The 27,591-nt window shown below is 46.6% G+C and overlaps 2 protein-coding genes and 1 long non-coding RNA gene across 9 annotated transcripts; 2 read left to right on the top strand and 1 right to left on the bottom strand.

Moving 5' to 3' along the window:
- Positions 1 to 1,482: 1,482 nt before the first annotated feature.
- Positions 1,483 to 22,678, bottom strand: LOC136793367 (uncharacterized). Its single transcript, XR_010838568.1, has 3 exons — positions 20,513 to 22,678; positions 3,409 to 3,625; positions 1,483 to 3,138 (listed from the first exon to the last, which is right to left on the bottom strand). It is a non-coding gene; the product is annotated as an uncharacterized lncRNA (long non-coding RNA).
- PORCN (porcupine O-acyltransferase) lies at positions 10,278 to 21,111 on the top strand. Of its 5 annotated transcripts, none has more exons than XM_059051209.2 (15): positions 10,418 to 10,881; positions 11,549 to 11,721; positions 12,932 to 13,124; positions 13,449 to 13,492; positions 13,878 to 14,059; positions 14,141 to 14,271; positions 14,386 to 14,403; positions 15,615 to 15,629; positions 15,729 to 15,854; positions 16,015 to 16,115; positions 17,175 to 17,251; positions 17,345 to 17,408; positions 17,524 to 17,609; positions 18,636 to 18,746; positions 20,661 to 21,111. In XM_059051209.2, exons 1-15 carry the CDS (start codon positions 10,418 to 10,420, stop codon positions 20,760 to 20,762), a joined length of 1,887 nt encoding a protein of 628 aa, XP_058907192.2. In that variant the 3' UTR covers positions 20,763 to 21,111. The 5 variants fall into 5 exon arrangements, with proteins under 5 accessions (XP_058907194.2, XP_058907192.2, XP_058907195.1 ...); XM_067023073.1 differs by having other exon boundaries at positions 10,747 to 10,881; positions 12,364 to 13,124; XM_059051211.2 differs by lacking the exon at positions 14,386 to 14,403 and having other exon boundaries at positions 10,278 to 10,881.
- EBP (EBP cholestenol delta-isomerase) lies at positions 22,102 to 26,181 on the top strand. 3 transcript variants are annotated; one of them, XM_059051233.2, is made up of 5 exons: positions 22,102 to 22,184; positions 23,076 to 23,439; positions 24,785 to 24,821; positions 24,948 to 25,078; positions 25,705 to 26,181. In XM_059051233.2, the coding sequence occupies exons 2-5, from the start codon at positions 23,139 to 23,141 to the stop codon at positions 25,926 to 25,928; spliced, it is 693 nt and encodes a 230-aa protein (XP_058907216.1). In that variant the 5' UTR covers positions 22,102 to 22,184; positions 23,076 to 23,138; the 3' UTR covers positions 25,929 to 26,181. The 3 variants fall into 3 exon arrangements, with proteins under 3 accessions (XP_058907216.1, XP_066879176.1, XP_058907218.1); XM_067023075.1 differs by having other exon boundaries at positions 22,130 to 22,479; XM_059051235.2 differs by lacking the exon at positions 22,102 to 22,184 and adding an exon at positions 22,581 to 22,599.
- The last annotated feature ends 1,410 nt before the right edge of the window (positions 26,182 to 27,591 follow it).

The raw sequence follows: 27,591 nt of genomic DNA, 5'->3' as shown, positions 1-27,591 counted from the left end.
GCTTAAGGAAGCAGGGCTTTGCTCTGGATTGGAAGTGGAGTGATTCTGTGATTACGTATCAGTAAATCTTATCTAGAAAGAGGGAAGATTAAAGTGAGGCTAAAGTTGTAATTGGTAAAGAAGCAGCATATTAGCCAGGTTAGGGGAGCACTTGGTCATTTTTGTGGCTCGGACAATCCTCACACTCTGTCTGTGTTCAGACGTGATTATGGAGTGGTCTTGTTTTTGTCTTGATCTATGGTGGCTGCAGAGTGGCCTTGTCTGAGGCCGATGTGCTACAAAACTGTTCACATTCAACGAGAGGACACCGAGTTCTGTTTGTGAGTTGGATGCCAGCTCCTGGATATGGGGCCTGCTTTTCTCTTTCTCAGCGTCTCCTAAGGAGAGGGCTTTAATCAGATTTTCTGGGAGATCTGGGATCTCACAAAGAAACAAATGCTTAATTTCTAAAATCGCCTAGAGCCCAGACAGGCTTTGAATCGCCTGTCCAAGATGGCCCCTCATGTGGCTTATCACATGTGACCTCAGTTGCTGCCTCTGGGAAATAAGCGGCTCTTATAGCAGCATCAGGTTGTGTGGGGGAGGGTGCAGCCCCCCCCCCCCCCGCAGAGGCTCCGACAATGTTGGTGAAATTAAATCACTCTGTTAAAACCAGTCTTTGTGAAATTAAATCCCTCAATCTTAAAACCAACATGGACCATTGAATGGCAGCAAGAAAGACTGTTTGGTTTCTCTTGTGAATAGCAGCTTTTCTTCTTTGCGCTTTTAAAAATGTCCTTTTTACAACTCCAATGCCAGGGAATATGACATCTAACAAAAATGCATACGTGTTTCTCTTTTGCGCCAGCAATCCACTTCCAGCAATTGGCCCTGAAGATACACCTCCAACAATGTGAAAATACATATGCACAAGGTTATTCACTGCAGCATGATTGATAATTGCAAAATATTGGCAACAATGTCAGTTCCTATACATAGACAGTGGTCGAATAAAACGGTGGTACAGTCACACAAGGGAGTCCTATGCAGCTGTAAAAAGATCGAGGAAGAAAGCTGTGGATGGATGAGGAGTGATTTCCAGGACATACTGTTAAGTGGAAAAAAAGCCAAGTGCATAAAAGGGTATGCAACCCTTCGTGTAATAAACAAGATGATATAAGAAAACATACGTATATTTGCTTACCTTTACAAAAAAGAAACATACGAAGGCTAAACCAGCACATATTGAGATTGGTTGCCTAGAGGGCTGGGTGAGGGCCAGCTAGAAGAAATGGGACAGAGAAGTGACACTTCTTGTTGTCACAACAACATACTTGTTGATAAAGTTCTGACTTTTGAAACCATGTTAATGTTTCACATACTTAAAAAAATAAATGAAGTTAACAAGGATGGGGTAAAATCCTAAAATGGAATACAGACAGAAACAAATGAACCTTAATCATATTTCAAACACAGCTTCACTGAAGGCGACCAGGAAGAACTAACTCAAGTAACTATTTTTTTAATATCTTGACCTGTCCTTTTCAAGGTTAAAGAACCCAGAACATGCCATCGTTTTCACGGACTGTACTGAAAAACATTTCCCAGGTGGTTGATGCTTTAGAATGTATATGTGTATTCTCCTTTTTCCCGATAGTACCATCCCAGTTATTTTGTACTGGATCTCATTTATACAGTTCAAGGGTAAAGTTGATATGAAAAAATTAACTTACTATAAAGGAAAACTGTCTGGGTGAAGTTCATCCAGTGCTTTTGAAGAGCCCTTAAGACTGCAAAGGACTGAAGTGCCTAATAAAATTGTGTCTCTATTCTTTGCTCCAGTTAGTTTTAATTATTTTGCTTTGTTTGTAAGTTAACATTGCTGGAATGAAATTTGGCCTAAAAGGAAACAAAGAAGCATCAGTTAAGAAGACACAGGTATTATTCTGACTGTAGCTGGTAGAAGCAGGCTTCCGTGACCATAAACTTGGGAAGTATCTTTGGGAATTACAAAATGAGCATTCAGTGGGACATCATATTTTGATCATCTGGGCAGAAGAGTGGGAGTTTCTTCAGAGAGTTGTGGTCATCTTAGTACCTTGTAGTGAATTTGGTATAAAGCTGGGATCCTAGGTGCAGGCCTGGGGATGTGATGGTCCATCTGTGTCAGCCCAGGGCTCTTAGTGGAGGCTTCGTCCTTTTCCATGTTTGTTGTATTACACGGGCAAGGAGTTGTTTTTTTGTTTGTTTTTTGTTTGTTTTTTAATGTCGGTTCATTGGTTTGTTTATTTATTTATTTTTGCCTGTGTTGGGTCTTCATTTCTGTGCGAGGGCTTTCTTTAGTTGTGGCAAGCGAGGGCCACTCTTCATCACGGTGCACGGGCCTCTCATTATCATGGCCTCTCTTGTTGCGGAGCACAGGCTCCAGATGCACAGGCTCAGTAGTTGTGGCTCACGGGCCTAGTTGCTCCGCGGCCTGTGGGATCTTCCCAGACTAGGGCTCGAACCCGTGTCCCCTGCATCGGCAGGCGGATTCTTAACCACCGTGCCACCAGGGAAGCCCAAGGAGTTGTTTTAACTAGTCTTCTTCCCTTTTCAGTATATTTCTATTTGTAAATTTTATTCAGGGGTGATTTCATAGCACAAGTTTGGAAATATCCACTTTCACTCTGGTTTTCAGTGATTTCGCTGTCCTTGCCCCATTGCATGTTCAAGGACTCATCCCTGAACTGGCAGCACACCCTTTTCCTGTGTGTTTCATCATAACTGTGATTAACGGCTAGTCCTCAGCACTCAGACGTTTTACATTCAAATGCCAGTTTAGGATTCCACATTTTCAAGTATACACTTGCAGTCAGCCATGAGAACGATGTCAGTTTTCCATTCTACCCTGAGAGCTCAGCAGAATTTGCCATTTGGTAATTTCCTGTAGCACAAGCCACTGTGCCAATCTGGGTGTGAAAAAGGCATGTGCTCCAAATCTTTTTCTTAGGACAAAGCAGCAGAGGCATACCACCAACTAGATTCTCCTGTTACAGCTCTTAATCCAGCGAATGCTGTGTCGGACTCACCTTCCACGGGTCGGGTTGGAGCCCACCTGTGGCTTGTTGGTGGGACTGCATTTAGTTAGAGCTGTTGCTGAAGGCTCATTTCCATGGACTGTAAGACAAAAAGATAAGGAAAGAGGTACATTTTCGACTCCCTTCTTACCCATCTTTGAACTTTGTAAATCCCAAGGCATTTTTACATTTTTCAGTGCTGCTTTTAGAGCTGCTTTCATTGTTGTTGTTGGTTAATACTATATTCCCACTGCAGCCAGTTAAGGACATGTAAATAAGTGATGGAGAAGCAAAACGAAATTCCAGACCAAGCTTTTCCATTTATCATGAAATGGGTTAAAAAACAAAATGGTGCTGATTTCTCACATACCATCTCTGCCACATCACTCCAAGGAGACTGTCTGTGTCCTTCCCAGCATGTCTCTTTTGCGTGGGACACCCACGTTCCCACACACCTTCCGAGTCATCCTGTTTCTATCTTAACATTTGTCCCATGGTCTTCCCACCTTTTCTTTAACATGGTCAGTTCGTATAAGGTTGTGTTATGTTGTCATTTATCTTCAGTTTTCTTACTTTCTAGGAACTTCCTGTAGAAAAGCCCCCAAACGAAACAAACCTTAATTGACTAAATAAAGATAATGCATGCTCAACTTAGGATAAGCACTACGGCAAAGCATATGAAATCTACCAAGCTTGCAAGACCAGTTGAAGCTGACTCAGAAACCCTAACACACAGCTGATTGCCAGCAGGCTTCTTGTTGCCCCGGTTAGAGTCAAGCATCCGCTTCTTCGCTGGCGCCCAACACACGTGCTGGGCTCGCAGGTGATTGAGATGCACAGAGGAGGGCGCTATAGGATGGGCTAGCTGACCTGGCTCCTCTTCACGGGACTGATAACTCAGACCTGAGCGTGGCCCTGGCTTTTAACACAGAGCAGAGAAAGGAATGAGTTGAACCTAATCTTGCAAAGCAAGTTTGCTGTTTTATCAATAGTTTGTTGTAGATTTCAGGGATGACGGATTCTGATGCACTCGTTTTATAATGTTTTGGTCACACCAGCTCGTGATGCCTTTCCTTTAAATGAATTGTAGACAGAGGCATTTAGCTTCTTTCTTAGCCTGTTTTTTTTGTTGTTGTTGTTTGTTTGTTTGTTTTTTATCACAAGCCGATTGCCAGCATATTGGAGAGGAAACCAGATTGGATATGGACTCTTTTATGCCTCTTCCAGTATCATGTTTATATATCCAAATGGACATTATCCTCTCAAATTATTATCTGGCACTAACTTATAACTATTATATTATCGGAGACCGTAGCAATATATCAGTGCCCGGGATACATCACAGGCCTGTATAGATAGATGTATGTCTACACCTAAGGGTAAATGAATTTACTTATCAGGTTTTACACATCAGTCTCTAATAGAGATTTTAAAAATACAACGAATTGGCCTATATCTGAGTATACAAGTATCATTTCTCCATGCATTATTATATGCCTTCCCTCTAATTAATGACTGAGTTGGTGGAAAATGGCTGTTTTATTCGTGTTTTGTTGTTGTTGTTGTTGTTCTCAACTTTAAAAGTAATCTACCTCTTAAAATTTGTAGTTTAGTACTTGTTTGGTGAATTTGTGCTACTTTAACCCTTTCATTATCATTCCCATTTTGTTACATTTCTGTTATGGGGACTTTATGTTGAAATATTGTATAAAGCATTTGTAGCAGTTTAAAAATAAAATATTTAAAATTATTTAAATTGTTTTGGACACTTCAATTGTGTTATACGTGATTTACATTTTACATTTTGTTTGAGTTGTTAATCTGGAGAGTGTTCTTTTATTGAAGTTTGCTGTTAGTAATTTTATTGTTTCTAGTTGGAGAGTGATATAATAGACTATTCTGAAGAAAACATTAAAATTTACAAATTGAGATACAAAAGGGGGTGTCCATTGATTTTAACCAATGTAGCTTTGAGAGAGAGAGAGAGAGGTTAATTATAGACAGACAAGTTAAAAGTGGTGTTTGCTATTTTTCCCCTTCCAGCATGAAATAAATCATTTGAGCTTGTCAGATGTACAGAAAGTTTTCTTATGCTGTTGCTAGCAAGCACTTAATGACGGGGGGGGATTCAAATGATGCATTTTATATCATTGCAACCAATAAAAAACTTTCTAAAAGCTGTGAAAAAAAATCCTACCAGGGATTGAACCCGTGCCCCCTGCAGTGGAAGCACAGAGGCCTAACCACTGGACCTCCAGGGAATTCCCAAACTGAGGTAACTTTTGGACAAGGTATCCATCCGGCTACAGACAAAATGGACTGTAACAAATACTGACCTCTAGTTGGTAGACTTCTCTTCCACAGTGAATCAGGTTAGTGAATCTGAAACTACTGAATGTGTACTTTAGGACTGAGCAAATAAGTAAAATTCTTGTGGCTAATGAGAATCAGGTTTCTCACTGTTGGAGAAGGGAGTTACAAACAGAAAGGGAAACAGAGAAAGGCTCGGATGGACACTCTGGTGGTGGATTGGTATTGTACAACAGATGTCAGTAGGAACTCATGGATTTTAATGTATAAGTAGAAAGATAGATGTGTGTATGGATTTACATACATATGTGTATATGGATTCACAACATATACACATCCATATTATATCCTAACTCTGTCCACGGAGAGGGCCTAGAATCAGCAACACTACAGAAGCAATGAGCACTTCTAGTGCCCAGATCTTGGTGTCCTAAGTGCCATTATCCACTCAAAGAAAACGAAGTTTCTTTGGAGAAATGTCTGAGTCCAGGGCCAGGACTGGGAAAGTACAAGATGAGCCTGAAACATCTTGATGTGATCTAAAGGAACGATGTGCTTAAAAAAATTATGGAGATATGTCAAAAGGACACAGGAGCCAGCTCGAAGAGACTCCCACTGGCCAAAACTAGAACAATTTGAGCATTAAAATAAATAATCACCGTTCTTTTAAACAAATGGTGTTGGGAAAACTGGATATCCACATGCAAAAGAATGAAGTTGGGTCATATCATATACAAAAATTAACTCACAATGGATCAAACATATAAATGTTAGACCTAAAACTATAAAACTCTTGGAAGAAAACAGAGAGAAAGCTTCATGACATTGGATTTGGTAATGATTTCTTGGATATGACACCAAAAGCATAGGCAACAAAAGAAATAAATAGGTAAGTCGGCTATGTAAAAATTAAGAACTTCTGTGCATCAAAGGACACAATCAACAGAGTGAAAAGGCAATCCATGGAATGGGAAAGAATATTTACAAATCATATATCTGATAAGGGACTAATATCCAGAACATACAAAGAACCCATACAACTCAACAACAACAACCATTTTCAAATGAGCAAAGGACTTGAATAGACATTTCTCCAAAGAATATATATAAATGAGGCCAATAACCACATGAAAAGATTATAAACATCACTAATCATTAGGGAAATACAAGTCAAAACCACAGTGAGGGGCTTCCCTGGTGGCGCAGTGGTTAAGAATCCGCCTGCCAAGTCAGGGGACACGGGTTCGAGCCCTGGTCCGGGAAGATCCCACATGCCGCGGGGCAACTAAGCTCGTGTGCCTCAGCTACTGAGCCCGCGTGCCACAACTACTGAAGCCCTTGAGCCTAGAGCCTGTGCTCTGCAACAAGAGAATCCACCGCAACGAGAAGCCCACGCACTGCAACAAAGAGTAGCCCCTGCTCACCGCAATTAAAGAAAGCCCATGCGCAGCAAAGACCCAATGCAGCCAAAACTAAAATAAACAAATAAATTTATAAAACAAAAAACAAACAAAAAAAACACAGTGAGATACCACCTCATACCCATTAGGGTGACTACTATAAAAATAAATAAATAAATAAAATAACAAAAAATAACAAGGGTTGGTTAGGATAACCTTGTTGGAACTCTTGTGCACTGTTGGTTGGAATGTGAAATGCTGCAGTCATTGCAGAAAACAATACGGTGGTTCCTCAGAAAACTAAGAATAGAATTACCATATGATACAGCAATTCCATTTCTGGACATATAACCAAAAGAATTGAAAGCAGGGTCTCAGAGAGGCATCTGTACACCTGTGTTCATAGTAGCATTATTCATAATAGCCAAAAGGTGGAAGCAACCCAAGTGTTCACCAATGGATGAATGGATAAACAAAATGTGGCATATGCATATAATGGAACACTATTCAGTCTTAAAAAAGGAGATTCTGACACATGGTACAATATGGATGAACCTTGAGGACATTATGCTGAGTGAAATAAGCCAGTCACAAAAGGGTGAATACTGTATGACTCCATTTACATGAGGTACTTAGAGTAGCCAAATTCATAGAAACAGAACGTAAAATGGTGGTTGCCAGGGGTTGAGGGACGAGGGGAGGGGAGTTGATGTTTAACAGGTATGGAGTTTACGTTTGGAAATATTTTAAAAGTTCTGGAGATGGATGGTGCTGTTGATTGCACAACAATGTGAATATATTTAATGCCACTGAACTGTACACTTAAAAATGGTTGAGATGGACTTCCCTGGTGGTGCAGTGGTTAAGAATCCACCTGCCAATACAGGGGTCACGGGTTCGAGTCTTGGTCCAGGAAGATCCCACGTGCCGTGGAGCAACTAAGCCCGTGTGCCACAACTACTGAAGCACCTAGAGCCCGTGCTCCACAACAAGAGAAGCACCTAAAGAAGACTAGCCCCCACTCGCCGCAACTAGAGAAAGCCCACGTGCAGCAACGAAGACCCAACACAGCCAAAAATAAATTAATTAATAAATTAATTTTTAAAAGATAGTAACTGATTTTAACCTGTAAATTACGAGTCCCACACTGATACAAATAAACAAATGAAAAATACATGGTGAAGAAGAGAAAGCTCTTTCTCACAGTAGAATCCCAGCTATACATGTAAAAGAAAATCATCATATGGCCACCATCATAGTAGTAATTGCTTCAGGCAAGAATCACCAATGGATGCTAAACTGGTGAGTGGAAGTTTGACGAAAAATAGGAAAGATACATAATCTCAAAGTATGTCCCTACAAGATACTTATTAATTACAAAGGGGAAAGAGTACATTTCGGTGGAGAAACCTGGAAAACGCCACCTTAATCGAATGATCAAAGCTAATACCAACAATTTGGAATTAACCAATGCTTTGTGCTTCCAGATACACTGAGGAGAACACAGCGTCACTTCTGTGGAATTCCTGCCCAAAATGCATAATCCAAATCTAATCTTGAGGAAACATCAGATAAACCCAAATTTAAGGACATTCTTCCAAAGCACTGACCTGTACTCTTCGAAAAAATCAAGATCGCGAAAGTTAATGGAAGATGGAGACATTGTTCCAGATTGAAAGAGACCAAAAAGACCTGTTAAAGGAATTCAGCTCGTGACCTAGGATTTCCTTTTCCTATAAAAGGACAGTATTGGCACACCCACTAGGATGGCTAGAATCAAAGAGTCAGATAACAAAGTGTTTGTGAAGATGTGGAGAAATTGGAACCCTCATACTCTGCTGGTAGGAACGTAAGAAAATGTCCTTGTTCTTAGAAATTTTATACTGAAGTATTTAATTGAAAGGGCATCACACCTGCAACTACAATCAAATACTTTAGAAAAAATTATAGATAGATAGATAGATAGATACTGAGAGAAAAAGAGAGACAAAATGAGAGAGAGAAAACATCATTCTGAGGCTTGGCAATTTTTTTTTTGTCAATCTAATAAGCAAAGAATGGGATCTCTTTGTCTTAATTTTCATCTTTAATTACAGGGAGACCATTTAAGGTGTCCTAGAAATTATAACCCAGAATGACTACAAAGGCTATAAAGCCTGACAGATATTTATTGAGTGCCCACTCTCTACTAAGCTCCAGCGGTAAAAATATGAAATATCACACCTAGTAGATATGAAATCATATCTGTTGTTTTAATTTTGCATTTCCCTGATAAAGAGATTGAGTTATCTTTTCATATGTTATACATATTGGTTATTTCAGGTGACTTCTGCCATGAATTACCTATTCATGTCTACTGTACATTTTCTAGTGTATTGTTTGTCCTTTTCTTATTGATTTGTAGATGCCCTTCATATGTCCTAGAATCTAGAGACTAGTTCTTTGTCACACACATCAAAAGACTAGATGGAAACAATCAAGTCTGTGAAGTTCAGGGTACGCATAGTGAGGATCTTCCAGTTTTAAATGCCAGGTCTTGCAACCAAAGGAAATATTTCTTGCTTGTGCTGTGGGTCATTGTTGACTCGATTTGAGTACGTTTGAAAACTGAGGAAAAAAATAGAATGATGTCTAAGTCATAAAATGTATGGCCTGTATTCTGCTGTTAAAGAAAGGAATATTTGTGCATCTGGCCTATGTAATTATCCATTACAGTTGACCACTGAACAACTGGGGGAGAGTTCAATCCGTGTATAACTCATAGCCGGCCCTCCATACCCACAGTTCCTCTGCATCCCAGGAATCAACCAAACAAGGACTGTGTAGTACCGAAGTATTTACTATTGAAAAATATCCACCTATCAGTGGATTGTGCAGTTCAAACCTGCGTTGTTCAAGAGTCAACTGTTAAATATTTTTCATTTGTAATATATGCATATTCATTTATGAGTTAAAACTCCATTTAACTTCATGTTAACATTTTTTTAAAGAGAGGTGACATGCATTTCTCTTCAATTGCCATTGGTATTTCCAAGCAAAGAACTGCTAATCCCACTCTTTTGTTTAACAGAAAGGCACACTGGAGCCCGGGGAGTGGGCATGGCTTGCCCAGCTCCATACAGGCAGGCATTAATCTGATTAGAACCTGTTTTCCTTAGCTCCTCAGGTCAGGGTGGGGTCCAGCTTGACCTTGGCTTCCTTCTCACTTCCACCTGATAGCTAAGTAAGTATGCAGTCCGTGCCCAATAAATGCTCTTTTGGAAAAAGGCCCTTCATCAGCCTAGGGACAGAGCGGAGTGTCCAGACACTGCAGGGTAGGGTAGGCAGACAGCAAGTGCTGCATAAATCCTCAGAGTTGGTGCAGATAGGGCCCAATACAAACCATTGTTGGGGATGCTGAGTGCTTTATAAATGCTCCCAATCGGTGCTCCGTACTAGCCTCCGGAAGGAGTCCCTAGGGGAAAGCACAGGCACCGAATTTTTGCTCCTGGATGACAGTCAGTACTGGTGTTTCTGGCCGGTCCCTGCTGCTGGAGAGGGTTGGAAATTCCCATAGTTCCTTCAAAGGATGGGAAAGGAGAGACCTCGGTTTATTTTCCCATCTGTGAAAAGGGGGCACAACAGTGACACGAAGACGTGCACGGGTGGGCAGCTTCGGTGGCGAGGTGGATGGCTGGGGAAACGGACTTTCTCTCCTCCCTCCCCCATCTTTCCCATCTCGGCTTCCAAGGATTAGGAATTTGGCGTTTGGACAGTTTGTTCTTGGACGGCCAGAAGACCTCCCGACGTGACTCTTCAGGGACTGGCACACCAAGAGTTCGGAAAGGTGCGGGATCCAACGTTTCACGCGCCGACGTCCTCCCGCGCCCGGCTCCTCTCAACCTCCCGCTCCTCCTTCCCTCAATCCTCCCGCTCCCCTCCTCCTCCGTCCCCGCCCCGCTCCTGTCCTCTTATTGGCCGAGCGGGCCGGCCGGGCCTCCCCGGGATTTAAAGGGCCCGCTCTCCGCGCCGCCCTGGGAGCCGCAGCTGGTCCCGGCCTTGCGGCCTGCGGGGGAGGCTGCCCGGAGGAGGCGGCGACGGTGGCGGCGGCTGTACGTCCCCGGCCCCCTGGACCGCAGCTTTCTTACTGCCAGGTAGGTCGCCGGTAGTGCACGTGCGGCTCTCCCGCTCGCATCCTGAGCCGGCCTCCCCTTGCGGGTCTGCAGCGCGTGTGCTAGGGCCCCCTCTCCATCACCTTTCCAACTCTCCCTTCTGCTGTGTCCCTTACCACCACCTCCATCTCCCTGCAGCCCCCGGGCCTGGGCAGGGCTTTGTTGGCGGCCGGGAGAGGCCGGGTGGGGGTGGGATGGGGCGCGCGGGGGATACAGGACACCCCCCACATCCGTTCTAGGAGAGATGCACACGGCCCCCAAGTGTCACAGGATCTCCCTCTCTGCCCTCCACACTGAGTGACTCTACCTCAGAAACCAGGGAGCCCCCCAATTTGATATACGGGCCTAGAATGTACACCATTCAATCACTATCGGACCCGGACTGTTCCCAGCATACAAGAAACACAGGTCCTTCATTCACCGCAGGTCATGGGCTGTGTGTGTGCACCCAGAACACCCCCCCACACAGAGGTGGCAGCTCAATCTGATGTACCTGACACTCACACCCTCCCCCAGCCCCCCAGTACCCTGTCTCTACAAGGGTTGGACAGCCCCAGACTGAAATCTGAGTGCTCAAGTCCATCTCTTGAGCATCGTCTGCCCCGTGGACATCCCAGCTAAGCTCCTTCTATGTCCCCCCCTTTGGCAGGTCTATCCATCTGTCCATCCATCCGTGGGGGTCCACAATGGCCACCTTCAGCCGCCAGGAATTTTTCCAGCAGCTGCTGCAGGGCTGTCTCCTGCCTACTGCCCAGCAGGGCCTTGACCAGATCTGGCTGCTCCTTGCCATCTGCCTCGCCTGCCGCCTCCTGTGGAGGCTTGGTAAGTGCCTGCCACACCATGGGCCACCACGCCAGGCCAAATCACACCTGCCACGTTCATCCATACCAAGCCCCACATCATCCTGCCACATCTTGCCAAGCCAAGCCAGGCTCGTACACGTCCAGCCTACCACAGCCCACCAGGCTAAACGCCATTCTACCACACCATGTCCCACTAACCCAGCCACCCCATGCTACACCACACCAAGCCACATCCTGCCATGCCAAGCCATACCTTTCTGTATCCCTGGGCTCTGGGACTGTTGAAAACTGAGGTTCTTGAATCTTGGGATCCTGAAATGCCTACATCCCAAGGTTATAAGTTTCTGAAATGCTGATGTCGCAGGGTTATGGAAAGTACCATATATCCCAAAGTGCCGTGTTATGGGGTTTGGGGATTCTGACAAGTTGAAATTCTCACATTCCAGGCTTCCAAAATGCTGGCATTCTGGATTTCTGGAATCAAGGCATGATAAAATATCTGGATTCTAGGATTCTGAAATGTTTCCAGAAATCGTGGCAAGCCTATATCCAAACAAGATCCCAAGTACCCGAGATTCCTATGGGATGCTGAGATTCAGAAGTTCTACACTTTCTTTTTTCTTGTTCTTTTATTTTAAATGGATGTTTTATTTTTCCCCAGGTTTATCATTTTGAAAAGTTGCAAAGTTACTGAAAAGCTAAGTTGAAAGAATAGTACAATGAACACCCATATATGCATCACCCGATTCTCCAACTGTCAACATCTTGCCACATTAGCTTGCTCTATCTACCTATCTACCTGTCTACCTATCTATCCATCCGTCCATCTGCCTATCTATCATCTTCCTGAATCACTTGAATAACCTGCTGACACTTCATCCCAAATCTTCTTGCGTGTCCCCCAAGAACAAAGACATCTTCCCCCCCACAGCCATAGCCTCAACCATCACCCCTCAGGAAATTTAATCTTGATGCCATAATATTATTCAATATAAGTTATTCAAATTTCCTCCAAGGTTCCCAAAGTGACCTTTACAGATGTCTCTTTTCTTTAAACCCAAGCCCTGCCACCTCCCCAGCTCCCCAACACCTGCTTTGGGCCCCCTGCAATCCCACCATGTTCCAACCTCTAAGCCTTTGCCTGAGCTACGTCCTCTGCCCAGGCTGCCCTTCTACCAGCCCTGCTCTGATTCCCTATCTTGTTCTCTCTCTCTTTCTCTCACCCAAAGGGTTGCCATCCTACCTGAAGCATGCAAGCACCGTGGCAGGCGGGTTCTTCAGCCTCTACCACTTCTTCCAGCTGCACATGGTTTGGGTCGTGCTGCTAAGCCTCCTGTGCTACCTCGTGCTGTTCCTCTGCCGACATTCCTCCCATCGTGGCGTCTTCCTCTCCGTCACCATCCTCATCTACCTACTCATGGGGTATGGGTGTATGTCCTCATCCCCACGCTGTCAGCAGAAGGGCGGGGGGATCCCCAGGCCGCCCCTCCTGAGGCTGTCCAGGACAGGGAGGACGTGGGGTGTGCCTGGAGGGGTTGGAAATCTGGGAGACTTGTTCTTTCCGAAGGCTACACAGAACAGGCTGGACTGGAGCTCCCCCTGGAGGAGGGAGCCCTGGAGAACTATTCCTCCATGAGGTTGTGCAGGGCAGGGAAGGGTATACCCTCTCTGCACCTTGGTTTCCCCCCTTTGTGGTATCTGAGGCCAGGGGAGTCATAGGGCCAAGACCACCACCTTTTTCCTCAGTGAGATGCACATGGTGGACACCGTGACATGGCACAAGATGAGAGGTAGGCAGCCCTGGCCCTCTCCCCTGCCCCAGCCCTCCAGCCCCACTCCACATCTCCTAACTACCCCCACCCTGTCTCTCCTTCCCCACTTTTCTCCCTCATCTGCCTAGCCCACTGGACACGCAGCCCTTAGATTCCCCTTACATCTGTGTTTCTCTCTACCATGTCTCTTCCCCACCTGTCTGTCCCATCTCATGTCCATGCCTGACTCTCTTGAGTCAGGACATCTGCCAGTCCTGGGCCTACCTGCTCAACTGCCTGTCTGGCCCCATGCCCACCTCTCCACACTTGCTCTTCTTTCTTACCGCCTCTCACCTGGTGTTCCCCATCCCCCCATGCTGACCTGGTCTCTGCTCATCCACTTGACCATGGGCACCACACCTAGGGGCCCAGATGATTGTGGCCATGAAGGCGGTGTCTCTGGGCTTCGACCTGGACCGGGGTGAGGTGGGTGCAGTGCCCTCGCCCGTGGAGTTCATGGGCTACCTCTACTTCGTGGGCACCATCGTCTTTGGGCCCTGGATATCCTTCCACAGCTACCTACAGGCCGTCCAAGGCCGCCCGCTGGTGAGGTCCTGGGTGGACAGGTGGGCAGGGACCATGGGAAGCCACCACGGTGCAGTGTTCATGGAGCCTTGATCCCCACAGAGCCGCCGATGGCTGCAGAAGGTGGCCCGGAGTCTGGCGCTGGCCCTGCTGTGCCTTGTGCTGTCCACCTGTGTGGGCCCCTACCTCTTCCCGTACTTCATCCCCCTTGATGGTGACCGCCTCCTTCGCAAGTGAGCACAGCCTTCGAGGCCTCTGCCCAGCACTGAGGGGTTTGGGGAGGGACCTGGGGTCTCCCCAGCTCTGAGTTGTCTCTTAATGCTTCTGTCTGTCTTCTGTTACTACAGCAAGAAACGCAAAGCCAGGTAAATGAGGGCAGGTGCTGAGGGCAAGTGGGGCTGAATGGGGGTGGGTGCACAGTCTGTGACTGATTGGTTCTGTGAGTCTGAGACTGTCTGACCATACACTCGGTGACCAGACAGACTAAGTGTCTGTGGCTGTGGTTTGACCAAGACTGGCCCTATGACTCCATGTACAATGGATACTCCGTCACATACTGTGCCTGGCTGTCCGTCTGTTCCGCTATTTCACCATCAGAAGCAAGTTATGTAACTGCAATGGGGAGCCACAAGTATGTGTTGGTTGGTAACACTGACCTGTCTGTGACTCTAGCTAGGGGTTTGTATAGGTTGTTTACCTATCAGCCAGGGACTCCTGTGTGGGACTGGAGTTCTGGCTGTCTGGCTGGGCGGTTGTCCATGATGGGAGTATGTGGCTGTCACTGGATAGGATAAATCTGGCTTGTCCGTAACCCTGGCTGGGAGTGGGTCTGACTGTTGCGTGTCATGCACATGTCTGTGATGGATTCTGCCTGTGGGTCTGCCTCCTTGGGATTGTCTAGCTAAGGGGCAGAACCGACCACCCACCCCTGGTGTGACTAGGATTTCATCCAGCTATTTGACTGTATGACCTTCTCCCCTACTCATTGGCCGCTGATTGTGTCTGATGCTGAATGAGGCTCTGAAGGGTGGAATGACTTGCCCAGTGTCACCCAACTAAGCAGCCAGGCACTAATCCCAGGCCTGAATCCAGAACCTATGCTTTTTCCAGTGTAAGATGCTGCCTGTCTTTGACCGTGTCTGATTGTACAACTGACAGGATGACTACCTGAGTGCAGAATTGTGTGTGCATGCATAACAGGGTGATTGATGGTCTCTGTGCCTAACTAAAGGACTTCCGGGTATCTTATGGTCACCGAATCAGGTCAGAGAGCTTGAAGTCTGATAGTATGTGTGTCTGGCCATGTGGCTGTGAAGTCAGCCTCTAACAGTCCCTGGGTCTGGATGTCTGGCCACGTGAAGCTGTGGGACCGTGTCATATTATAGGGCAGCTCACACATCCATTTGAGCTACCTGAAACTAACTGATGGTGTACGGATGGATAGATGTGTGGGACTGTCACAGCGCACCTCTTTTGCCGCCATATTTGTCTGTCTTGTTGATGAACAACTCAGGCCAACCTCCAGGGCCTCTCTGACTCTCCTTCCTTTCTTCTCTGCTGCCTTCCTGACCCCTAGGGGCACCATGGTAAGGTGAGTCTACAGAGAGGGGCCAGGGATGCTGGCACATGGTGGGGTGTCATGCTGGGGCCTGGGCATGATGCCTCTCTCTCCCTGGCTCCTTTCCTGCAGGTGGCTGCGAGCCTATGAGAGCGCTGTCTCCTTCCACTTCAGCAACTATTTTGTGGGCTTTCTGTCCGAGGCCACGGCCACGTTGGCGGGGGCTGGCTTCACCGAGGAGAAGGATCACCTGGAATGGTGGGGAGGGCTGGGGGGCCCCATCTCCCACAGGGTGCTGCCTAGAGGAGCTGCAGGGAGGAGGGGGGTGTTCCCGGGGGAGGGAACAGCCAAGAACAAAAGTGTGGCCATCAGGTGGGTTGAAATCCCAAATGAGTTTGCGTGTCTCTTTTGCCCATAGGGACCTGACGGTCTCTAAGCCACTGAACGTGGAGCTGCCCCGGTCCATGGTGGAAGTTGTCACAAGCTGGAACCTGCCCATGTCTTATTGGCTAAATAACTGTGAGTCACCAAGTCACCACTCCAAGAAAGTTGGCAGTCCTCAACCCACACCCCTTTCACACATTCATTCATACAACAAGCTGAAGATAGTAGGGACCAAAAATTCTCCCAAATCCCTGCCCTTGTGGAGTTGATATTTTTGTGGGGGTAGCAGTATAATAAAAAAAATACGCAATAGTTCAGGTAGTGAGAAGTGCTATGGTAAAAAATAAATAAATAAAGCAAGTAAAGATGATCTGGGAGTGTTAGGAGTGCGTGAGTAGGGGTGGATGCAATTTTAAATATATCATCCAGAGCAAGTCTCACTGAGGAGCTAAAGTTTGAGCAAAGACCTGAAGAAGGTGAGAGAGCAATCAATGCAAACATGTAGGGGAGGAATTTAACACATGGAAGGAAAAGCAAGTGCAAAGGCCCTGAGGCAGGAGCATACCTGGCACATTTGAACAACTGTGAGGAGACCAGTGTGGTGGGATCAGAGTGAGCGAGGGGACCAGTGGCAGGAGGTGAAGTCGGAGAGGTGACGGGGCCTGGTTCTGTAGGGCCTCTCTGGCCACGGGGAGGACTTTGGTTTTTTTCTCTGAGAGAGATCTCAGAGCAGGGGTCTGAGCAGAGGAGGGCCATGGGCTGACTTAGGTTGTACCAGGACCCTCTGGCTGCTGTGAGGACAGATGGGGAGTGGGGGAGGGCACGGTGGAAATGGGGAGGAGAGGTCAGATTCTGGATAAACTCTGAAGATAGAACTGACAGGATTTGCTGAGTTTGGTTATGGGCGTTGTGGGGGGAGGGGGCAGATCAAGGGTGATAGTGAGGCTTTTGTCCTGAGAAACTGGGAGGGTGTAGTTGACACTGGCTGCACTTGGGAGAGACTATAGGAGCAGCAGGTTGGGAGGGAAGATCAGGAGCTAACTTTTAGACAAGTGAAGTTGGAGGCCATTATAAAGAGACTTCACCCTGGGGGCCCCAAGAGGTTGTAGGTATCCTCACCCTGCCCTGTGGCCCTCCAGGAAGGGCAGGGAGGAATCTCAGGAGACTCTTGCCCCACATATCCCCCCCCTGCAGATGTTTTCAAGAATGCTCTCCGCCTGGGGACCTTCTCAGCTGTGCTGGTCACCTATGCAGCCAGCGCCCTCCTGCACGTGAGCAGGGCGAAGCGGGACCAGGGTGGTAGCTGGATGGGGGTGGTAGGGCCTCCTCCTCACTCACCTCATTGCCCCCCACCCCCACCCCAGGGCTTCAGCTTCCACCTGGCTGCGGTGCTGCTGTCCCTGGCGTTTATCACTTACGTGGAGCACGGTGAGGGCGGAACCCAGCCCAGTAGATGGGATGGAAGGTTGGTGACGGGCTAGAACCACCGTCCCCTGAGGCTAACCTGACGCCCTTACCTCTGCTCCCCCTCCATCTGCCCTAGTCCTCCGAAAGCGCCTGGCTCGGATCCTCAGTGCCTGCATCTTGTCGAAACGGTGCCCACCGGACTGTTCACACCAGCATCGCTTGGTGAGGGTTCAGCCTAGGCAGCCTTGTGTCCAACTCTCCCCCTCAAAAATTACTTCTGTCTCCATCTTATATCTGTCTCAAGGTGCCCAGCTTCCTCTTCCAGTGCCCGATCCACCTCCATAACCTCACCTCTATTCACTGGCATCCATTTATCTAAGTAACATTTATCAAGCAACTGCTGTATACCCACCTAGCGTTTATTTTCCCCAGTGAACATCTGTTGAGCACCTGCTGGTATCGGGCACTGTTCTAGGTGCTGGAGACACAGTGGTGAACAAAACAGACCAAAGCCCCAGCCCTCTGGGACAGACATTTTAACAGGGGAGACGGTAAATAAAAAATAAGTAAAGTATAATAGTTTGTTAGATTGTGATTAGTGCCAAGGAGAAAATAAATAAGAGAAAGAGAAAGGTAAGTATCAGGGGCTGAGTGGTTTCAAGTTTAAATGGGGAGGTGACTTTTGAGTTCTTTAACTGAAGGAGGTGAGGGAGGGAAGCATTCTAGGCAAAGGGAACAACCAGAGTAAAGGCCCTGAGATGGGAGAGGGCCTGGAATACTTGAGGAACAGCGAGGAGGCCGGTACGGCTTGAGCAGAGTGAGTGAGAGGGGGAGAGGCGGGCCCTGTAGGTCACAGTGGGGATTTGCTTTCGTTTGAGTCTTTTTTTTCTCTCATTTTTTTTTTGCAACAAGAAGTATGGAGAATTTCAGATTTGCCTCCCACCTGACAACCAATGTTTATCACCATAAACCCCCAACTCAAAGCCCCACCCACCATTTTTCCTCCTCTGCCTGAATACTCACATCTCCCCCAACCTGGATGCTCTCATGCTAACAGTACCCTCATCCTTGGATACCCCTTGAGCTCCCATAGGAGGATTAGAACCATCTCTTTCCTACCCTGGGGGTGGGTGCTCTGGACATCCTCATTCCTGTGCCTTATGCATTTCCCTGTGTGCCCCTGCCAAAGTGGGGCTGGGGGATGGTGATTAGGTCCAACAGCCAAGCATATCCATCTGTCCCCCACAGGGCCTGGGGGTGCGAGCATTAAACCTGCTCTTTGGGGCCCTGGCCATCTTCCACCTGGCCTACCTGGGCTCCCTGTTCGATGTTGATGTGGACGACACCACAGAGGAGCAGGTGAGGTGGGGCCCTGGGCTGGGGGTTACCCAGGGATGTGCTACCTGTTCATGGGAACCATGAGGACAAAGTTGGGGAGGCCAAGGCATGGGAACCCTGTGTCATCTGTCTCCAGCTTGTTAGCCACTGCTCCACCATTCTCCTGTCCCATTGTCCCTCTGGTTGATTCATACTGTTGGGTCTTTTACTTGGGTGAAGTGTGCAAAATAGATTTATTTTACTTATAAAATTTATTATTTTCTAGAGATGGAGTGCAAAATCCAGGTTTCACTTTTTTAAAAGTTAATTATTTCATCATATTTTTATTTAGGTAGAATTCGCAAGATTGCTTTATTTAATTTGTTAAAAAATAGTTTTACTTACACTGAGTGTGCAAATACTGGATTCTACTTAAAAAATGTACGTTAAAATGTATATACTAGTTTTATGCAGGTGGAGTGTGCACATTCCAGGTTTTACTCCTTTTTAAATGAAAAACAATTTCAAAATAATGTTTATTCATATGGCACTAGCAGGATCCCAATTTAGCTTCTCTTTTAGTTCTTTTTTTTTTTTTTTTTTTTTTGGCCATGCCAGGTGGCTTTCGGGATCTTAGTTCCCCGACTAGGGATGGAACCCTGGCCCCCACAGTGAAAGCGCCGAGTCCTAACCACTGGACGGCCAGGGAATACCCTGCATTAACTATTTTTAAAGTTTTAATAAAAATAAAACAAAAATTTTATTTAAAAAGAAGCAAAACCCAGATTTTGCACATTCAACCTGAATAAAAAATTAAAAATTGTTTTTAATGACAAAATATAAAATAATATAAAGTTTTATTTTCAATTAAAAATGTAAGGGAATTCCCTGGCTGTCCAGTGGTTAGGACTCGGCGCTTTCACTGCGGGGGCCAGGGTTCAATCCCTGGTTGGGGAACTAAGATCCCTCAAGCCAAGCGGCATGACCAAAAAAAAAAAAAAGTTAATGCATATCACGTGGTTGAAAAACCAAACAGTATTCAAGATATTCAGGGGAAAGTCTTATTCCTGCCGTCTTACCCCAACCCTCTTACAGGTAACCACTTTTATTCATTTTATTAAACTATCCTTCTAAAATTGAAGCATAATAAGCAGATATAAAAATATATTTTAATTCCCTCCCCCCCTGCTTTTTACCCTAAAGGTAACACATGAATGACACTGTGCTGCATGTTGCTTTTTTCACATAATTCCTGAAAACCTTCCACATGAAGACATAGAGTGTCCTCGTTCATTTTTTCCATTGTGACACAATGTAGTTTGTCCCTTATTGGTGGACACTCAGGTGATTCCCACTCTTTTCCTATGGTAAGTGGTGCTGAAGCAAGTAATACCCTCACATCCATGTGGATTCACATAGGTGCAAACAGAGCTGTAGGATCTAGTCTTGACAGCAATGGAGAAGTTACCTTTTTGCCCTCCCACCAGCAGTGTGTGATCGTGCTTGACGCCCCGACAACAGAGTGCCTCTCAGACCTCATGGATATGTTTGCCAGTTTGAGTGGAGGAAGATGATGAGTGAGGCTGAGTATCTTTTCGTATATTTAAGAGCCATTTGGTTTTTTTTTTCCTTTACTGAAAATGGCCTACTCACCTCCTTTGTTAATTTTTGTCTTTTTAAAAAATCAATTTATAGGAGCTCTTTATATATAAGGGAGAGTGCAGGTCAGAGAGTGGGATTGCCTTGACTTGTTTTTTAAATTTTTGAAAGAGAAGAAAATACAAAAGAAAAAAACTAAATCTGCTTACCTTTCATATGTACCCAATCTCTTCTCTGGGGCCTCACTCAGGGTTGCAGTGGAGTCACAGAAACGTCCTTGAGCAAAGGATAGGTTTTCCTGAGACCTTCTTTGTTCTTGCTGAGTGGGACCGACCATCACTGCTTTCTCTCCCACAGGGCTACGGCATGGCATACACTGTCCACAAATGGTCAGAGCTCAGCTGGGCCAGTCACTGGGTCACTTTTGGATGCTGGATCTTCTACCGTCTCATAGGCTGAGGCACATCTGTGGACCCTCACAACTCTCTCAAGACCCCTTCTCAGGGTGCCAGCTCTGATGGGGGATGAGGGAAGGCCCTCTCTCTAATTCTTGACCCTCTCTTCATCCTTGACCCCCCCAACACCCATACACACACACACACACACACACACACACACACACACCCCATTTCCATGCCTGTCAATCCCCACCCCACCACAAGGCGGGAAGGGAGTGGTCCCTGCTGGGGCCTAGGGGCGGGGGATGCTTGGGGAAGCAGAGAGGGGGAGATCCAGGGCCTCCCCGCCTTCCTTGTCCCTTTTTATATGCAGTTTGTTATTATCAAATAAAAGTAGGAAGTATACAAAAGGCTCGCTCTTCACTGCTCAGTGGGGAATAGAAGTGAGTGAGGAAGGGGGCACAGCATGGATAAAGGTTTGGAAGCTAGAAACCATGAAGAGGGAGGTTGTGATTGGTTCATGGTTAATTTATTATCATTCATGATTGGATGATGAGCCTGAGGATAGCACTGCTTGATTTGAGTGGGGCCAGGACAGATTGGATACTTGGATGTAGGGGAGGCCTGATACTAATTGGCTGGGAAAACTGAGGGATCCCCATTCGGTTTGGTTGCTCTGACTGGGACAGAGGAGGGAAAGACTGATGAAGAGTTGATGCTTATTGGTCCTTAGGACTGAGGGGTGTGGGTTCTAATTGGATAGGAGGCCTGGGTTGGATCTGGATACTGACTTAGTCTGGGTGCCCACTGGGTTAGAGTTATGGAGTTCTGATTGGTTCTTTAGAGTTGGCAGGGGGAGACTGAGGGTCTCCATGCCAATTGGCCAACAAGGCTGAAGGGCCTGGGTTTTGATTGGTTCTTCTGACTTAAAGTCGGGAGAGGCGAAGATGGCCTGAGGGAGAGGCAGAGGCTGCGTGTAGGATTTGATCTGCCTATTGTATTAAGTTTCCTTGCCCATTCGGGGATTAGGATTGAAGGTTGGGCTGGGAAAAGACTTTGTTGCTCTGCCTTTGAAAATGAGGGCAAAGGTAAGAGGACACAACGCAATGCTGATTCAACAGCACAGAAACACCCGATTTCCGATGGATTTATAAGGGGATAGGAAATTGAAGCCGCGACTCGCTGCAGGTTGGCTTCCGCTGAAAACGCCCACCAACCCTGGCCCTTCCAGCCTCTTCCACGCCTGACTGGGTCTCAACCAACAGCGAAAATGGCACCAACGCGTGAGGGCGGGGTCGGCGGCACAGAGAATTACTATTGGTTGGGAGCGGCACTGGCCTCCTTCCCACCCCCTCCATTGGCCAGTTCCGTAAGGCGGAACCTGTGAGGGGTTGGGTTTGAACTAGGGATATTTCGGAGCCAGCGAGCGATCCTAGAGAGGCCCCGGAGCCGGTGGGAGAGGCCGCTGCAGCCACGCTGCTGGGTGAGTGCCCTCCGCCTGGCCTGCCACTCCACCCCTTAGTTCTCAATTGCTAAACGGCCAGCCCTCGGCGCACCTGCGTGAGACCCTCCCCTCCCCCCCCGCGCCATCCCACTACCCCCGCCATCCCCACGCGCCTGCGCAGGACCCCCAGCTACCGCGCGGTCGTCCGGACGACAGAAGATCCGCCTTCTCATTGGGCAGCTGAACTAGAGGGTTCTAGTTCTGATTGGTGGTCTCTGTATTTGACCCTCCTTTTTCTCTTTAGCGCCCCGCGCAAGGCTCCTCTTTGTTGCAGGTTAGCCGCAGGCTGCGCAATTTCGGGAGGGGTCGGGCAATCCCACACACTGAACCTGAGGGTCGTCGTTCTGATTAGTCTTCTCTCTTCTGTCCTGCAGCTTCCAGGACTACGGGGAGGGTAATAGCTTTCCGTTGCATGATGCAAGACAGTGACCCCTGCAAATGGGACCTTACCTGGTCGTTGTGTCTCCCCCAGCCGACTGTGACCCCTGAGGGCGGGGATCAGGTGGCTCCCCCACCAAAGCGTGACCAATGAGGGCTGGGACCTAGCCTGATTCTTGTGTCTGCCCACCAGACTGTGACCAATGAGGGCAGAGACTAGGCCTGGTTCCTATCTTCCCCAGCAAACTGACCAATGAGGGCTGGGACCTGTTCTAGTTCCTGTGTCTACTGCATCCTATGGCTCCCGGAGGGCTGGAACAAGCTTTCAGTCTTTCTGTGGCCTTATAGTCATGTTTTTTAAAACAGTAAATAATTAGATTATTTTAATCATGTCTGTATTAATTGGTTAATTGAGTCCATTTACATTTCTTGTCATAATAAACTATTTGAATTTGCTTTTATGATCTCATTCTGTGCTCTCTATTTGTTCAGGTTTTTCCTTTCCTTTTATTATCCTTTCTACATATCCACACACCTCCATCAGCCTACAAAGACATGACCACCGGTGCCAGCCCCGTGCACCCATACTGGCCCCGGCACCTGAGGCTGGACAACTTTGTGCCTAATGACTGCCCCACCTGGCATCTCCTGGCTGGCCTCTTCTCCATCTCTGGGGTCTTAGTTGTGACCACATGGCTGTTGTCAGGTCATGCTTCGGTCATCCCACTGGGGACTTGGCGGAGACTGTCCCTGTGCTGGTTTTCAGTGTGTGGGTTCATTCACTTGGTGATTGAGGGCTGGTTCAGCCTCTACCACGAGGAGCTTCTCGGAGACCAAGCCATCTTGTCTCAACTCTGTGAGTCCTGAGTTCTTCATTGTGCTGTGGAAGGGAATTTCCTGGGCGGGGATTGGCTTAGATGTTTACCCACCCACCAACTCTTTTCCATTCATTTAAAATAAATTTTTAAAATTTATTTAACTTTTTGTTGCATATATATTCACATGGATCCAAAACTAAACAATTTAAAGAGTTATGCAGTGAAAATCTGCCTTCTATCCACCAAGTTTCCCCAAATAATTGCATGTGTTTCTTTTCAGGGTTTTACACATAAATTACACACGTAAGCCTCAGTTTGCTCAATTATAAAAGAGGGATAATGAGTCATATCCAAATATACGTAAGACACTTAGCACAGTGTTTGGCAGATAGTAGATGCCATATTACTTTATTATCATCATCATCATTTTTATTTTTTCTTTGTGTAAATGGTAACATGCTATGTACACTTCTGAACTTTGCTATTTTTAAATGACGACACTTACAGAACTATTTGACTTTTCCAGTATTGATAGCATTTTCCACCAATATTTTGCTGTTACAAACAATACTCCTTTTTGGCCTCAAGAATAAATCTGCTAGAACATTCTTCTGCAAGTCTCCGTGTGGAGATCTGCTTTCATTTCTCTTGGGTAAATATGGAGGAGTGGAATGGCTGGGTCACATGGTAGATATGTGTTTACCTTTATGAAAAACTGCCAAACTTTTCAAGAATGGCTGCACCAAAAAAAAAAAAAAAAAAAAAAATGGCTGCGCCATTTTATATTCCCACCAGCAGTATATGAGAGTTCTAGTTTCCCACATCCTCACTGACACTTGGTATGGTCAGGTGTTTCTTAAATTTTAGTCCTTCCAGTGGATGTGAGTGATATCTCATTATGGTTTTAATTTGCTTTCCCTTAATGACTAACAAAAGTTTCAGTAGCTTTCATGTGTTTACTGACTATTTGGAAATCCTCTTTTGTGAAAAACCTATTCCAGTCTCCTATTTTTACATTGGGTGATCTGTCTTTTTCTTGATTCTCTGCTTACTCTTTCATTTACTCATCTGTTCACCTTCTCTCTCTCTCCCTCTCTCTCTCTCTCTCTGTCTCTCTCTGTCACTCACTCATTGGCTAGGTCCCTCACTCCATCATTTACACCTGCCTCATTTTATTCCACAAACATTTATTGAATACCAGACAATCACAGCAACACTTATTGTTCTGTGTCAGGTTTGCACACATTATCTTGTATACATATATTAACCCTAGAGTCCAAACAACTACCCCATTTCACAGATGAGAAAACTGAGGCATGGGGAAGTTAGTCTGAGTTCCTTTTCCTGCTGATATTCTTCATGTATGTCTCTTGTCTTCTTCAGGGAAAGAGTATGCCAAGGGAGACAGCCGATACATCCTGTAAGTGTTTTCCTCTGTCAAGGGAGACCTGTGTTTTGGAGGGGTGGTGAGTCAGGGACCACTAATGGGGTGCCTTGTGGGGAGAGCACAGTGATGCCAGTGCCCCCCCAATCCTTTCTCTTGCAGGAATGATAGCTTCACGATATGCATGGAGACCATCACAGCTTGCTTGTGGGGACCACTCAGCCTATGGGTGGTGATCGCCTTTCTCCGCCAGCAGCCCCTCCGCTTTGTCCTACAGCTTGTGGTCTCTGTGGGTGAGGAGAGGGCCCACACTGGGTGCCTTAGGGCTTGATGGGGGATCCACAGACATGGGGGCATCCCTGCGGGTGGGACCTCTCAATGTGCCCATCCAGGGCTGAGTCAGACTGAATGACAAACTCCCTGAGGTTCTGGAACAGCCACGACCCTCTTGGCCTGCATTCTCAAGCGAGGAGGGTTCATTTCTCCTCCCACTCCATCACAAAGTCTCCCATGAAGGTTACGATTACATGAGGTGGCCCATGATGGTGGGAAGCCCCCGGATCCTCCAGGATCACGATTCTGAGTTTCCTTCATCTGAGATTCAGTCCTCTTATGTTCTTACTTTGTTAACTTTCTGGAAATGTGAGTTCTCTTTAGTCCTGGAATCCTGAGCTGTCTTGAATGAAAGGATTTTGAGCTTCCTTAAATTCTAGAGATATGAACTCTCCTGAGTTCAGAAAGTCTCAGCTTCTGATTTCTGGAAATCTCACTTTTCTGTTTTCTCAAATCCTCAGCCATATGATTGCAGAACTCTTATGTCTCTGAATTTGGGAATCCTGAGCTCTGATGACTTGGAAAATGGCTTGGAATTGTTCCCCCTCTTTACAGGATTTCCTTCTTCCCCTTCTATCTCCCACAGGTCAGATATACGGGGATGTGCTATATTTCCTGACAGAGCACCGTGAGGGATTCCAGCATGGGGAGCTGGGCCACCCGCTCTACTTCTGGTTTTACTTTGTCTTCTTGAACGCCCTGTGGCTGCTGCTGCCCGGAATCCTCGTGCTTGATTCTATAAAGCAACTTGCTCGTGCCCAGAGCACGCTGGACGCCAAAGCCACAAAAGCCAAGAGCAAGCAGAACTAATGAGTGATGAACTGGGCTTGAACACTGGCTATTGAGGAACTCTCCACCTACCAGAAGATTCCAATCCTTGCTTTCACAGGTTGGAAGGACAAATCGAATTGATCTGTCAAACTCAGGCTGATGGGTGGATGGGGGAAGAAAGGAGCTGTGTGGAGCTATTGTCACGAGCTGTTGGGACAAAGGTACAAGAGAACCTTGGAAGTCTGCGATGGGGACGATTTTTTTAAATCAGGAAATAAAGATCTTGACCCTATACTGAGAGATCTTTAATGACTAACCCCAGAGATGCCCCATGACTGACCCCATAGACCCTCCAGCACTCATTCCACAGAACACCATTCTCTCAGCCATAGACTGCCATCATCATCATGTAGACCTCGAATCTATGACTTCACAAATCCCCATCACTGACCCCACAGATTCCTCTGATGGCTGATTAGATCCACGAATCACACCTGTCAGCTCTTTTAAGGTGTGATCATCCACCCACACCCTTGGCATTCTCTCCGGAACACACCTCTCTTTTTGCAATATGGACAGGCTGAGAATTTTCCAAATCCAAGTTCTTCAGTTTACTCAACCTCTTGTCTCCTGATCAGGTACCCCACAACTACCCCATCACTAACTCCATAGACCCCTCATTACTCACTCCAAAGACCCCCATCACTACCCTAACGATCCCATCACTCACACCAGAGACCCCACAAAACTCACTGCACCACCCTCCCATCACTCACACCACATACTCCATCATTACCAACTAAGATACCCATCACTCTCCCCACAGCCTTTAATTTGCTCCATAGACAGACCATCATTCACCTCACAGACCTCTGTCACTCACACCACAGACCCCATTACTCGTCCCACCAGACCTCCCATCACATACAACCCCAAAACTCACCTTATAGACTCCTTATGTGTCACAGAAACCCTCACTCTCCCCACAAACCCCCTATCATTTACCCCATAGGCCTCTTATCACTCACCGTACAGATCCCCTATCACCACCCTATAAACTGCCCATAACTCACCCTGCAGAATCCATCACTTACCTTACATACCCCATCACTCACCCTATAGATCCCCAATTACTCCACAGATCTTCCATCACTTACCCCATATCCTATCACTCAACCCTACAGACCACCTATCATGTACCCACAGATACTCTTCACCCTACAGACCCCCATCACTCATCCTGCACTCTGTCATTAACCTCATAGACCTTCAGTCATAAAACAAATGGGTACTTGAGGAATTTTGAGGAGATGACAAAGAATGAATAATAAAACTGCAGATACCTGGAGACTGGCTCCAGGTAACCTGTGCAGAGCAGGACTTCAGTTTAAATCCTGGTTCCGCTCGAGCCTACAGTGTAGCTTTTGAGAAATGCCTCACTGTTAAGGCCAAAGCCATGCTTCACTTTCTCACCTCAGATCCATCACTTACCTCATGGTTTACTTAAGGCATGCTGACCTCTGTGCTCTTCCTCAGACACACCAGGCACAGCCCCACCTTCCATCCACTGCACTGTCTGCTCTCTGTGCCACTTACTATCGCTTTGGTCTAGAGCATGTTTTCCCCTTTCATTCAGTGCTTTCATCTGGAAAATGCTGATAATAATAGTACCTATCTCATAGGGGTTTTATGCAGATTAAAG

This window comes from Kogia breviceps, chromosome X (assembly GCF_026419965.1).
Source record: "Kogia breviceps isolate mKogBre1 chromosome X, mKogBre1 haplotype 1, whole genome shotgun sequence".
NCBI classification, from domain to species: Eukaryota; Metazoa; Chordata; class Mammalia; order Artiodactyla; family Physeteridae; genus Kogia; species Kogia breviceps.
The sequence above is the reverse complement of the archived record's forward strand: the minus strand, read 5'-3'. Positions and strand labels throughout refer to the sequence as shown.